This window comes from Prinia subflava (assembly GCF_021018805.1).
Source record: "Prinia subflava isolate CZ2003 ecotype Zambia chromosome W unlocalized genomic scaffold, Cam_Psub_1.2 scaffold_39_NEW, whole genome shotgun sequence".
In the NCBI taxonomy this organism is placed as follows: domain Eukaryota; kingdom Metazoa; phylum Chordata; class Aves; order Passeriformes; family Cisticolidae; genus Prinia; species Prinia subflava.
The window spans coordinates 1,737,323-1,752,200 of record NW_026960613.1 but is presented as its reverse complement, the minus strand read 5'-3'; the positions used below and the strand labels follow the sequence as shown (position 1 = coordinate 1,752,200).

Here is a 14,878-nt window from a genome sequence, read left to right as displayed (position 1 = left end):
GACAATATGAAGCAGAGGTTTTTTTTGGCTTCTGGACAAAGGCATTAGAGAGGCATAAAATTGAGGTGACTTGTAGCATCTGTCTAGTGTTTTCTGGAATTCCATGACACCAAGCCTGGCACATATCTTCTCATTTAACACAGGAAAAGTAGGCAATGTTGGTACTTGAGAGTTTTTTTTCTTTGGTTTGGTTTTGGTGTTTTTTGGTTTTTTTTTTGAGAGAGAGACAATAAAGCTTTGGAGATTATATTGTCAACAAGTGATAACTTCTCTGACTCTTCACCCTCCTGTGATCATACAATCCTAGAATGGTTTGGGTTGGAAGGAACCTTAAAGATCATCTAGTTCCAACCCCTCTTCCATTACTGGAAGGTGCTCTACAATCTGCCTTCTTTTCTGAACAGGTTTCTGAACTGGAAACAGACTGAACACCCCCAACTCTCTGTCTTCATGGCAGAGTAGCTTCAGCCCTCTGATCATCTTCATGGCCTCTGCTAGACTTGCTCCAGCAGCTCCACATCCTCCTTTTGTTTGGGGCCCCAGAACTGTATATAGTACTCCAGGTGGGGTCTCACAAGAGTGGAGTAGAGGCGGAGAATCCCCTCCCTTGACCTGCTGGCCACACTGCTTTGGATGCAGCCCAGGACACGGTTGGTTTCTGGGCTGCGAGCACAGATTGCCAGCTCATGTTGAGCTTCTCATTAACTACCACTCCCAAGTCCTTCTTGGCAGGGCTGCTCTCTCTCATTCTCTGCCCAGCCTGTACTTGTGATTGGGATTGCCCTGACCCAGGTGCAGGACCTTGCAGTTGGCCTTGTTGAACTTCGTGAGACTGATACAGACCCACCTCTCAAGGCTGTACAAATCCCTCTGGATGCCATTCCTTCCCTACAGCATGTCAACTGGACCACACAACTTGGTGTTGTCAGCAAACAAATCAGTAAGGAACTTCTGGACTTTGCAGGTAGAAATGATGTCAGCAACCAGAAGATCCAAGATTGTATTCTCTATTCTCATTGTATCCTTTTTTCTTTTTTTTTTTTTTTTTTTTTTTTTTTGGAAAACTATTACTAGACATCTCTGCAAAAGACAGCAGAAGTGATTTTTTTGTGAAGTTCAGACTTCCTCCCCTTCCCCTCCAGTTTTGGGACTACTGTATACTGTTAATGATTTGCCCAGTTCTGTATACATACATATTGATATGACAATGTAATATCTGAGAACTGACTATTTTTCATTCAAGTAAGTCTGGTTTTGCCCTTTAGAAGCTTGAATACCTCCAAGCTAAATGTTTCTAATGGTGGTTGCTCTAACTGAAGGAATTCTTAAAAAGAGAGAAACTTGTATCCACATGATAGGGTTTTTTATGCTTATAGAGAATTACTTTTAAAGTAGTTAAGAATATTAATGATTCAGTAGTGATTCTAAGACAGAAGGTCTTGGCCAGTGTCAGGCTTTTTAACCAGACAGGTTTAATATTAACTGTTTTGGCAAGTTCTTGGAGGAACAGGGATGGTTGAATTTGAATTTCAGTGGGTTTTTTGAGCATGTACTTCCAGGTGAGCAGAAGCAGATATGTATTTTTCTGTGGGTTTTTTTTCTCCTTCCTTTGTCTGAGATTATGACAACAGGATATGTCAGAAGTAGACTGACCTAATAGATTTCAGTTATTAGATTGCACTTGTATATTCCTACAGCACATTTAGCCAGGCACGTGGTGCCTAGGATCTTTTTCAATAGAAGTCCTGACTTTTTATTTTACAATGCATAATGAGATTACTTGAATGGTGTTGATAGTATGAAGTTATAACACAGAAACTCAGCTTGTTGCTAAAAAAATAAGATTGTTTGCATCCTATTGCTTTCAGATAGATGTCTTTTACTGCTCAAAGGATTTTTCTTAATGCTTTGTGCATCATTCTTTTCTTGATGGTTTGACATAGCAAGACTAACATAACCCTGTTACAGAGTACACAGGCCAGTTCTGAATAATGTTCCTATGCTATTTTGTAATTTTTTGTTAGGAAGCAACTATTTCCATTGCCTAAAGTCACTTTTTAGCTTATTAAAAATACTCATTAAAGTATGGCACAAGAATACTAAAAAAACCTAAAAGCCTTCAAATACTCTTCCCATACTTTGCTTTGATACTAGTATCACTGTTTTTACTATGGGACCCTACAAGAAATATGGGGAAGGATTCTATCAGTGAGTATAGTGACAGGACAAGGGACAATGGTTTTAAACTGTTAGAGAGCAGGGTTAGATTGGATATTAGGAAGAAATTCTTCCCTATGTGGGTGGTGAAGCCCTGGCACAGGTTGCCCAGCAATGCTGTGGCTGCCCCATCCCTGGAAATGTTCAAGGACAGGTTAGATTGGGCTTTGAGCAACCTGGTCTATTGAAAGGTGTTTCTGTCCATGGCAGTGGGTTGGAACTGGATAATCTTTAAGGTCCTTTCCAACCCAAACCATTCTATGATTTCCAGGCTGTGTATATGGCTCTTATACCACTGAGTGTAAGTAGCCTTTTCAATCTACTGCTATCTAACTTCATGGAGCATATATTATAATACATGCTTAAAGATGAAATGACAGTGTGAGGAGAACCTTCAAATAGACATTACTTTTTGTCATTCTGGTTTTGTCTTTGTGACAAATAACTGTATACAACAAAAGTGTTGATTTTCAAGCCCTCTGGGGGAAAATGCCAAATCACTTCAGTTGTATTAATTAACCTTGCTTGCAATGGTGTCCTGGGGTGACTTTATGATGCTGGTATCCCCATCGTCTGTGTTTTTGCTCAGAAATGGGTCCTGTAGCTTTAAGCTAGGCCCAGAGAGACAGAGAGGGCAAAACGGGGGAAGAAGCAGTGTGCAGTTTACAGACAAATGGATAGGATATTTTTCAAAATTTCCAAGCTGTAATCTGTTCATAACTTGGAATAGAGCAGTATTTTTGTTGCCATCAGTTCTTTATCACAATAATGACCTTTGAGGAAACACTTCCAGTTTAGTGCACTTCATAGAAACACAGAATGGTTTTGATTGCAAGGGACCTTAAAAATCAACTAGTTCCAACCTCCCCCACATGGGCAAGAACACCTTCTGCTAGACCAGGTTACTCGGTGTAGCAATGGGGAGCAAAGACAAGTGGAATCCCTTGTGCATGTGAAGGAAATCACTTTATTGTAGAAAACACTCCCCTTTTATACCTTCCAACTTCCACCGGACATAACCAAAACTTTACAGAAGAAGGGCACCCATTGGCTGGTCCAGATGCAGCCTGCTGTCCACACGTCCCATCACCCAATCAGCTTCCCGTTCACATGCTGTCCACGCGTAGCTGTCTCTCACCCCAAAACTGACCTCTAACTGTCCAGGGTGCAGCTGTGCCTTCCTACAGGGTGTTCTGGTAAACATAAGATTTAATAACTTTAACAATTATAACCCCATATTCTACAACTCGGAGCCCCATCCAGACTGGTCTTGAACACTGCCAGAAATGGGGAGAGGAGTCCATAATCTCTCCGGACAACGTGTGCCAGGGTCGCACCACCCTCACAGAAAAGAATTTCTTCCAAATATCGAATCTAAACCTACCCTCCTTCAGCATAATACCATTCCTCCAGTTCCTATCACTCCACACCCTTGTAAAAAGTTGTCTTAGGGTGACTTTATGATGCTTGTATCCCCAGTTGTCTGTTCTGTTTATGTTGGATATTATGTTCTGTACCTCTAAGACTGGTTCCGAGAGCAAAGCAGGGAGAAAGAGAAGTGCCTAGTTTGTTTTCAGAAACTGCTCCACTCCTCCACATTCTGCTCATGGACTGTGTTGTCTGTAGCACGGACAGACAGCGGGACAGAGATCTCCTTTGCTTTTAGTTAGTTTTTAGCTAGATGAGGCAGAGAAGTTCCCTGGACTGTTTTTTTCCATTTTCTTGGGACTGTTTGAACCTGCTCTGGACTGAAAACCCAGAAGAGCACCGGGAGCTCACACCTGCGTCCCACCGGGGCCCAGGATGGCATTTTCCAGTGCCAGAGGGACTGATAGGAGACTGAGTGAGCTGAGCTACACTCTATGACAAGGACTTTCTGGGTTTGCCATCTCTTCGAACAGCGAGAGGTTTTATTGTTTCATATTATTCACTTTTTTGTGCTTGTGGATAACTTGATTGTTAAATAAATAGTTTTTTCCACTTTTCTCCAAGGAAATCTTTTCCCGAACCAGTTGGAGGAGGGGCTGCTTGAATTTGCTATTCTGGAGGGACCCCATTTGGAGGTTTTCTCCCAAATCTGCCCTAAACCAGGACAAAAGTCCCTCTCCAGCTCTCTTGAAGCCCCTTTATGTACTGGAAGGTGCTAGAAGGTGTCAAATCCTTCACTTATCCAGTTTGAATCGCCCCAACTCTCTGCCTGTGTTTATAGAAGAGGGCTTCTGAGCATCTTTGTGGCCTTCCCTGGGCTTGCTTCAACAGGTCCACGTCTTTCTTGTCTTGGGACCCCAGTGCTGGACACAGTTCTCCAGGTGAGGTGTCAGGAGAGCAAAGTAGATGGGCAGAATCTCCCTCTCTCCACCTTCTGCCCATGCTGCTTTGGATGCAGCCCTGTAGGAATGCACTTCTGTAGGAAGGGATATGTTTGTTGTAAATGTTGCATCCCTGAAATGCATAAGGATAATATAGGTTGCCCCATTCTATTTAATTTTGAGAATGAAATGGTATTCTGAAGGAGAATGTCTTTTTTTTTCATTTTAAATCAATATGTGATGAAAGGTAGCTGCATGGACTTCCATGAGGCTTCTAAAATGAGTAGAAGGACCAACTGTTTCAGAAATAAGAGCTGGCATGGAAGAATGCAGAAATTACTGTTTTGGAAGTTGCAAGCACTTTCTCTAAATTGCTTTGGCAATCATGTACAAGAAACTGATGTAGCCATGGTATATTTAGCCTTTCTGCTTATGTAGGTATTTATTTTTTGTTTAAGGGGGTTTAAATTTTAACAGCAGGCTTTAAGATTTGACATTGAATCTCTGAATTACCATTCATACTTGGAAAACGTGAGACTTTTTTCCCCCTGTTATGGGTTCTACTTAATTGCATCCTGTCAGATAATCAATATTTGAAAGAGAGGCTTTTTTATGGTAATGGATATAAAAAGTATTTCCATCTTACTAAGTGTGTAGCTGTACTCTTTTATTCAAAAGGAGAAGGGGGGGAGTGGTAAAATAATTTTAAATCCCCTCACTATTCTCAGGAAACTGTTTATTATCTTGGGTCTCTGTCTAAAGCTTCTTGGTAATTATGTTCTCACTTAAACTGGGAAAAAACTTAGAATCTGAATCGTCTAGCATAGAGAAATAAGTCTCTTGGCTTATTCTCATTATAGCCTTAAGTAGTCTTTTATATCTGTTTCTTCCCATTGCCCCAAAGAAACAAAATTACTCTGGGAGCATAGTTTATTTTTGCAAACACACTTTGCTGTGTTGATAGCTTCTTCACTTAAAACTTACACAAGATTGTGGTTTTTTTTGTGTAGTATATGCTTCAAAGGACCCAGGATCAAGATGAAAATGTTGCTTTGGAGGCTTGTGAATTTTGGCTGACTTTGGCTGAACAGCCAATTTGTAAAGATGTATTATGTCGGCATCTTGCTAAGTAAGTATTAAGAATTAGAACTAGTTATTTTGAAATAGTAGTCCTTAAACTTCAGTTAACTTTTTCCTGGTTACTCCTTTGGAGACTGTATCGAGCTTGCTGTATGCTTGGGAGGAGTTTCTTGTAGCTAGTTCTTGTGCATATTAAAAATGGCTGTATCACAGAGGTCACTTAAAGACTTTTGAGGATTTCAGACTTGGCTCCTGAGGCAACCTGAACTGTGTCACTGGTGCTTTATCTCAAGCTTAACATCCTGTTAAGTATCAGATGGAGGCAAAGGTATACTAACATGCGCTTAAACTTAAACAAACATCTCCATGTGATGTTACCTATAATATTAGGTGTACCGTGAATATGTTTTCTTGACAACTGCTAATGTGAGCGTTTCTGTGCAATGTTTCTATGTGCATAGTCATGCCAGGGGTTCCCAGTCTTTATGAAGACATAACAAAATGACAAGATCATTTAGATTTAGGAATCAATTTCATATCAATTGCCAGGGCAATTTAGGCTTGAAAGCATGTATAATGTGTTTTTCATGCTTCTTCAGACTGACAGTAGTTTTTTTAATCTTCAAAAACTTTTTTGTAAGTTTCAAAAAGTTATCAAAAGCCTTAAAATGTAGATTCTTGATTGAATGGGAATTGAATACCCATGCTTGAGATTTAAACATCTGCATGTCTTCAACAGTGCTGACAACTTATTTCCAGACTCAAGACTTTTTCAATAGGAAACAAATTCTTCAGTGTTCCCAGTAAATGAAGACCCAGTTTTTGATATATGCATGGAAGGTTTTTGAAAACACTAAAGCAGTTCTGTCTGTGATTCTGCTCTTCCAGAGAAAGTGTGGAGAGAAAAGATGCATTATTTTCAGCAAAAATGACCATTTTAGATGTAAAGCAATTTTTTTAAAAAAGGGAAAGACTTTTCAAATTTCATTTTTCATAAGCATTTAGAAAACAATTGAGATTAAAGCAGCTGCTGTAGCAGTACAGGAATAGGAATTGAAAACAGAAGAACCAATATTATGAGAAATCACTTTTGAGTTTTAAAAGGTTTTTACTTTAATTCTACTCTTATAGCTTAAAATACAGAAGAATGATAGTACAGTTCTTGATTCTACCTACCTCCTTCCCAACACATATTAATACTAGTCACCTTCTCAGTAAAAATTGTGCACTCTTTTGTCCTACATGAACATTGACATTACAACAGCTTCATCCTTGGTTTTCGGGTTTTTTTAAGGAGCTTTTAAATTCCTAGTAAAACAGATAAGAGTAACATTACATATCTCTTATTTTTCAATGTCATATTTGTTGAAAGCAACTTGTTTGTTGGCAAGTCTTTTTGATTAGGGAGCTGTATAAACTTTACAATACTTGATGACAACTTTAATTTTTTTATATTAGGTTAAGTGGGACAAGATCTTCTAGAAACCTGTTTGTTTAATATCTTGTTCCATTTTGCTCCTGTAGGTTTTTTATAAAATATATACCTCCTGCATATTTCATGAAGTATGCTGCAGAAATGCCAAGTAATCGGTGTTAATCTGAATACTTACTGTTCTTTCACTGAAAGTTCAGAAGGTAATTGTTGTGAACAAGTGGTTTCAGCTTCTCACTCACCATCAAAGCTATTGGCATAAAGCAAGTTTTAATATGTATTTGTGAGTGTGACTTTACAGAGTTCAATGGCAAGGCTCACTCTATTACTACATAGATGAAGCATACATAGGAAAATTGGATTAGAATAAACTTAAAATGATTTGCATGGAGACCAGGAATGCAAAAGGGAGTAGGGGTGCAAAGGATATGGATACAAAAGATAAGGGTGCGGAAGACTAGCAGAACCTAATCATTGAGTAATTTAACATTTAAAAAGTTATTCAGTAGGATTTATTACAGTTATAACAGTGACTTAATTATAGATTCACTATAAAAACATTCATATCATAATCAATTCACACATGCACAGGTAAACCCATGTGTGTACCTATTTCTATGTATTTAAATGTACCTATGAAGAATTCCCCTTGGGTTTAGTGAAACACATCAATTCCCTTTGCATTTCCCAGCAGGTAAGGGTTGCACCTGGAGGAGCATGGAGATGGGAGGGGAAATATCAGCCTAGGCCTCATCTTCAGCAATGGTCCTTTGAGTATCACAAATTTGAGGGTTTGTTAGCTCTGAGAGGCCTCACTCAGAGGGAGGTGCTGACTCAGCCCACTGCAGTCCAGGAGAGCTCAAAGGGCCTCACTGACCCAAGTCGGTAACTACTGGGCTTTTTTCCTATAAAGTCCAGTAACAATGGTACCGTTCAACTTGAGCTGTGATTAATTTTAAAAAGGTTTTGTAACAAAATGGCACCACTTCACTTGGGCTATGAATCAGGTAAATTATTTACCAAGGCTAACAAGGATAACTGCATATCCTTGTTCTTCACTTTGGTCAGGCAGATGACATTCCTGTCATGGTCAGTGTTGTTCCCACCTATATCATGCAAGAGCTCCTGGCACAGAGACACTTCAGTGCCCAAGTGGTATGGTCAAGGGATGCTTCACCGCTCAGCTGGTTCAGTCAAGACTTGTCCGGAGCTTCTGAGGTTGTAGGGCAGGCCAGAGGATGGGGGGGATGCACCACCACAATGCCCCTATGACAAATCAATCTCTCTTGCTCTAGAGTGGTGGTGTGGTTGTCTCTTGCCTCTGTGCCTATACACAGGTTAATGACATGCTCCAGTTGTAATTTGAGGGAAATTTTTGTTTAGTTCATATTATCATTGAGATGCATGACTATTATTGCTGGCCTGAATACCTTCAGAAACAATACTCCTCAGCTGCAGAATATAGAGACTGAGTGTTGCTGGTGCTTGGTCAGTCCATGGTGATTTCAGTATTAGCTTGATTTGGCATGTGATATATATATTTATTTTTGTAGTTAATGTGTTTATATGTGAAATACTTGACTTTTTTCCCTAGTCTTTTTTTTTTTTTTTTGTTTTGCCATACATCATTACCATTGGAGACCCATAGCCATAACCAGTTTAATAACTAAGTAAAGTTCTAATATAGACTAATGATGACTAATTGCAAGATCTCTGCAATGTCAGGGACTTGTCTTAAGGAGTGATACTTGAAGTAATCACAAAAGGATAGGAGGGCTTGATGTAGTTGGACTTCCATCCTTAAGAGTAGCGAGGTAGAGTTTTCAGCCACAGGTAAGTAAATTGACAAATAGTATACAGGAGAGCCAATGTAATAACTTGTTTATCAAGCATGTTTTGGAAGTGTGAATTCTTACCGAAAAGCTTTTGGCTTAATTTCTGAAAAGTACTTCAAAATAGATTTCATCATGTGGAAGAATATCCAATTTTAAAGTGTAAAATTCAGTTGTGCCATCTGGCTACATCTAGTTTGAAATTAACACTTTTTCAGATTACACAGTATTAATTAACCTCATGAAATGGAGTATGGTTAAGGTACTGACTTGTTATCAGGGTAAGTTTTTGTCTGGGGGTTTTTGTTTGGGTTTTTTTGTTGCTGTTGGTGGGGGGGAGGGAGTGTGGTTACAGCCAAAATTATGGACCAACTAACTGAAAACCAGCTTACTTTATTTATGTGTTATTTTCATATAGAATCATAGGATCTCTTGAGTTTCAAGGGACCCATAAGGATCATCAAGTTCAACTCCCTGCTGCTTGCAGGACTATAAATCATATAACTAAGAGTGTTGTCCAGATGCTCCTTGAACTCTTGTCAGGCTTGGTGCCATGACCACTTCTCTAGGGAGCCTGTTTCAGTGACTCGACCACCCTCTCAGTGAAGAACCTTTTCCTAATGTCCAGTCTGAACTTGCCCTGATGAGGCTTCATTCCATTTCCTCATGTCCTATTGCTGGTCACCAGAGACAGGAGATCAGCACCTCCCCCTCTGCTGGCCCCCTTGAGGGTAAGATTGCAATGAGATCACCCTTCAGCCTTCTCTTCTCCAGACTGAACAGACCAAGTGACCACAGCCACTCCTCATAAGCCTTTTGCCCTTGAGACCCTTCACCATCTTCTTTGGATGCTCTCTAATAGCTTTATATCTTTCTTATATTGTGGTGCCCAAAACTGCACACAGCACTTGAGGTGAGGTGGCCCCAGTGCAAAGCAGAGTAGAACAATCACCTCCCTTGCCCAGCTGGCAATGCTGTGCCTGATGCACCCCAGGACACGGTTGGCCCTCCTGGCTGCCAGGGCACTACTGACTCACATTCAACTTGCCATCGATCAGAACCCCCAGGTCCCTTTCTGCAGTGCTGCTCTCCAGCCTCTTGTTGTCCTGTTTGTCTGTACATCCAGGGTTTCCCTGTCCCAGGTGCAGAATGTGGCACTTTTCTTTGTTAAGCTCCATATGGTTGGTGATTGCTCAGCCCTCTCATTCATCTTTCTCTCTGCAGGGTGCCTCTGCCCTTGAGGGAGTCCACAGCTCCTCCTACTTTAGTATCATCAGCAAACTTACTTAATGTACATTTGATTCCTGCTTCCAGATAATTTATAAAAACATTAAAGAGCACTGACCCTAAAATTGAACCCTGGGGAATCCATGGATAACCAGTTGCCAGCCTGATGTGACCCCATTTACTATAACCCTTTGAGCCCAACTCGTCAGCCAGTTGTTCACTCAATCTATTATAAACCTTTCTAGCTGTGTGCTGGACATTTTGTGCAAAAGGATACTGTGAGAGAGAGTATTGAAAGCTTTGCTAAAAATCCAAAAATCCTCACATCTACTGGTGCCCCTTTGTCAGCTAGATGGGCGAACTTGTAAAAGGAAAGTAATTGGTTAAGCAGGACTTCCCTCTCATGAACCTGTGCTAGCTGTAACCAATGACTGTGTTGTCTCTCAAGTGTTTTTCAATAAGTCCCAGAATAACTTTCCCCATAATTTTCCCAGGTGCTGAAGTGAGACTGACAGGCCTGTAGTTTCCAGGGTCTTCCTTCTTGACATGTATCAATATTTCTTTGTAGACTGATACCTGTGCTGGTAAATGGTATGAAATATTCAGAGATTGATATTATTCTGTTAAAGGTAAGCATTCCTTTCTTTTATACTCAGTAAGAATATCTGGTTAGCTTCTGACTTGTAAATCAGAATGGTTGAGCTGGTAGACCAGATCTGGTCTGCCATCTGTTCAATGGAGATTTAGCTTTCTGGGGCAAGGTGTGCTGTTCCAAAAACTGAATGCGACTGCTGCCATGTTTGTTGGAAAATAATCTGTGGGTTTTCCTGCTTATCTCATCTCCCCTTCCACTCAGTTTTGGCAGAGCTGGGATACTTTTACCCATGAATTACTGCAGAAAAGCAGCCTATAAAGAAATTATCGGAATTAATTTTAACGTCCTTCTAGCTTGAACTGCACAGCTTTTTCCATCACATTTTAGAATGTGTCTGTATAACAGATTTTTTTCTATTTCTTCTTCTTTCTAATGTCTTTCTATCAAGAGTAATTTCTTAATAAAAAAAGTACTTAGTGCTTTTCTATGAGATTACCTCTGTTGCTTCTGTTTTCCCAAAATTTTTCTCATAAATACTGTATCACAATGCAGGAACAATGGCATTTTTAGTTAGCTAGGCAGCACAAGTGGGATGTGAATTTTCCACACGTTTATAAAATATTGAACTAAAATTTGCACTACATTCTTAACTTCCTTGAGCAATATAGTTCCACTGGTTTATCTGATAAAACATTTTTTGACAGGGGGATGTTGAAGAAGATGAAGCTATTCCAGATAGTGAACAGGACATAAGACCTCGTTTTCATCGTTCACGGACTGTAGCTCAGCCACATGAAGAAGATCATATTGAAGATGATGATGATGATGATGATGACGACAATGATCTTGATGATGATGATACTATCTCTGACTGGAATTTAAGTATGTCAAAGTAATGTGTAAAATGTTTTAAAATATAGCTACTTGCTTAATACAAGGACCACAGTAAACAGAGGAGTTTTTTGTATAGCAATACTGAGGCTTTGCTTTTGAACAGAAAATGAACTCTCTGCTGATATAACTGGTGTTTTAGGCAGAGGGGGAGTCTTTCAGATGATGTTTTGGCTATATAACTATTGAAAAAACTAGCCACCTCCAAACTTATTTTAAATATGGCCAATAGAGCTGCAAACATCTACTAGATGCAATTCAACAGAAGCTTTGGATTTTGAGTTTTAATTCTACAAGGTAATACAAAAAATATATTACTGTTTACTTAATAGAAGTCTTTGTGGTGGATTGACCTTGGCTGGATGCCAGGTGCCTGCTAAGCTGCTCTATCACTCCCTTTCCCAGCTAGAGAGGGGAGAGAAAATAAGATGGAAAACAACTAGTAGGTTGAGATAAGGCAGTTTACTAAAGCAAAAGTGAAAGTTTATGTGCACACAAACAAAGAGGAAAACAAAATAGGTTTATTCTCTCCTTCCCATCAGTGAGCAATGTTCAGCCCCTTCCCAGAAGCAGGACTTCAGCACTCGTAGGGGTTGCTCCAGAAGGCAAACATTGTAAATAATGAATGCCCCCCCTTCCTCCTCTCTTCTTTAGCTTTTATATCTGAGCTGATGTCATATGGTATGGGATATCCCTTTGGTCAGTTTGGGTCAGGTAGCATGGTTGTGTCCCCTCCCAGGATGTTGCCCATCCCTACTCTACTGATAGGTTTGAGAGAATGTTGAGAGAGTGCTGATGCTATGCCAGCACTGCTCAGCAGTAGCCAAAACACTGGTGTGTTATGAACACTTTTCCAGCTACCAATGCAAAGCACAGCACTGTGAGGGCTGCTATGGGGAAATGAACTCCAGCTCAGCCAGATCCAATACAATCTTACACATTGTTCTTAGCTTAATAATGCTTTCTTTTAGTTCAATCTTCCCTCTAAATCTGGTTTGTGTTTGATTTTTTCTTCCTCCTACATGCTACTACTGACCACTATTACCAGTAGTTCAGATGTAGTACAGATGAATGTGCCTTGAAGCTTATGGATCAAACAACTTTGAGACGTATCTAAATTTTAAAATAATACTGAAACTACTGTTATTGTTATTATTATTATAATTTAGAAGACAAAAAGCATAAATATATTTTCATTTGTAAAGTATCTTTTTTATAGCTTTAAATTCATAATGCTATTCTTGTAGTCGTTGTGTGTAGAGATTGCAGAATTAAATCAATATTTTCTGGAAAACATAACTGAAATGACAGAGGGGGCTCTGTGATCCACAGTTTTTGTTAAGAAGATGAGGAAGCTAAAGCTGTCTAGGAAAGAGAGAGAACAGAACAGTTAAGAAATCTGTTTTAATGTATGTCATCTGTACTTGAGAGAACTTGAATTATCTGAATTTCAGAATTGTGTGCCCTATTTCTTATCCAGTGTTCTATATTTGACTTCCAATTTGAACAGAGAGAAAACGTCAGCACAGCCTGACAGCAGCATTGGTTACTTGATGCTGTGCCTCCTGATCACCCTGGTTGGGGACCCTGGCTAGCTCTAGGCACAGCAGTCAGCTGGGGACACTCCTCAGTGCCCTGGGGTACTGAGGGGCGGTTAGGGGCATTACCCCGTGCACAGGAAGGCTGTCGTCAGAAGAAAGCAAAGGCTGAAAGAGGACTCTCCACAGTAGTAACAATCCAGGTCTTTATTGGTGTCTCCGGAGAGCTCCTAGACCTAGGAGGTACAGACTGTGCAGAGGCTTCGACTTGAGCCAACAGCTCCTTTTACAGGGAGAAGGGTACAAGGGAGGAGGGAACCACTCATCAGCCAATGGGGGAAGGCTGGAGCGAGAACAGGGTACATAACAGAGGATAACCATTGAGGGTAGATTAGAGAAAGGACCCTTGCTTTCCAGCCTATCACTCAACCCCCTTCTTAGAGCCTTCTAGAAGAAGGGAAGGGTACACCAAGTGATGGACAAGGGATCAGGGAGGGGGTATGAGGATTGGCATCAAACTTTCAGGATCAAGGAAGGTGGTTAGGAAGGACTGCATATAAAGGGAGGGTACAAACTCTTAATGATTACATCATAGAAAAGAAAAACCTTAACAAGCCAGAACAAAGGCAAGCAAACCACAACAGTTACTAATGAGACCTGGTAACTAAATATGGGAGCCCACCTTTTTTTCCTCTACTAGAAAGTTGAAACAGTCTAAGCTGAAGCAGCAGATGCTGGTCTTGGGGAGTCTGTGGTGTTTATTATTGTTTTTAGTGGAGATATGCTCTGAGTTGAGGGTTTATGTTTGGTTTTATTCAAACCTGTTGGCCATCATCTAGAAGCAGAGTAGAAAAAATTTTGTATTTGTTATCTACTCTAGTAGTTGTTACCTCCCAAGTGGAAAAACTGTCTGTGCCTTGTTTGGGCCTCCTAGCAGTTTAAATCCAGTTTAGGATTTTTGCATGTTACATTTGCTATGTATGTTTTGCCTGATTACCTGTTTTGTATATACTTTTGTTTCAGTTGGATCAAGGAACTGAGATCATGATAAGATGGAAAAAATGCAGGATAGATTATGTAATACAAGCATTCTATATAAATCAATCTTAGCATTATTTTTCTAGACATGTCAGCCTCAGAGCAGAAAACCAGAGTAAGGATTTCTGAATCATGTTTTGAAGCTTTTCTTTTATGAGCTTTTGTGTGCTAAAATATGAGATTAAAAACTTTCAAACAAATTTCGAAGTCGTGTTCTTTGTATAGGTGGATCACAGAATTAAGAGTAAGCTCAGAGCAGAAGTCAGTAAATTTCTTTCAGTCTCTAGAGATTGATGATTTTGCCTTTTTTTACTTTGAGAGAGATCATGCTTGAACATTTTATTTTTAATCATTTGCTAGTATTTTTTTGCTATTTCTCCTTTCTCCTTAATTTCTCTGGTATATTGCATTCATGTCACAGACCTTCCCTCTTTTGTAGTGTTACAGCATCCTGAAATTATGTAGTGTATATAATGTCGCAATATAATGGTGTGGTTCCTGTCAGTGAGTGTTTTAATATCCCTAGTGTATAAGTCATTTTAGTGGCTATAAAAATACTGCAAAAATGGCTCCCTAAAAGCTATGGCTTTGTACCAGAGCACAATGAATCCCTGTGTATTGTAATGAAATTAAAGTATCTTTCCTCCTGATACCCTGGCAGCTCAAAGTTAAAATGAGAATCATACTGTAACTACAACTGCTTGTATAATAAAAAGATT

General features: G+C 39.7%; 1 protein-coding gene across 1 annotated transcript in view; it reads left to right on the top strand.

Annotated features, from left to right (window-relative positions):
* The window catches only part of LOC134565212 (transportin-1-like), a 105,765-nt gene that overhangs the window by 59,761 nt on the left and 31,126 nt on the right, over nucleotides 1-14,878 (top strand). The window contains exons 9-11 of the mRNA XM_063424698.1: nucleotides 5,537-5,655; nucleotides 10,666-10,726; nucleotides 11,397-11,574. Of these exons, the coding sequence (XP_063280768.1) occupies nucleotides 5,537-5,655; nucleotides 10,666-10,726; nucleotides 11,397-11,574 (358 nt within the window). The remainder of the gene's footprint in view (nucleotides 1-5,536; nucleotides 5,656-10,665; nucleotides 10,727-11,396; nucleotides 11,575-14,878) is intronic.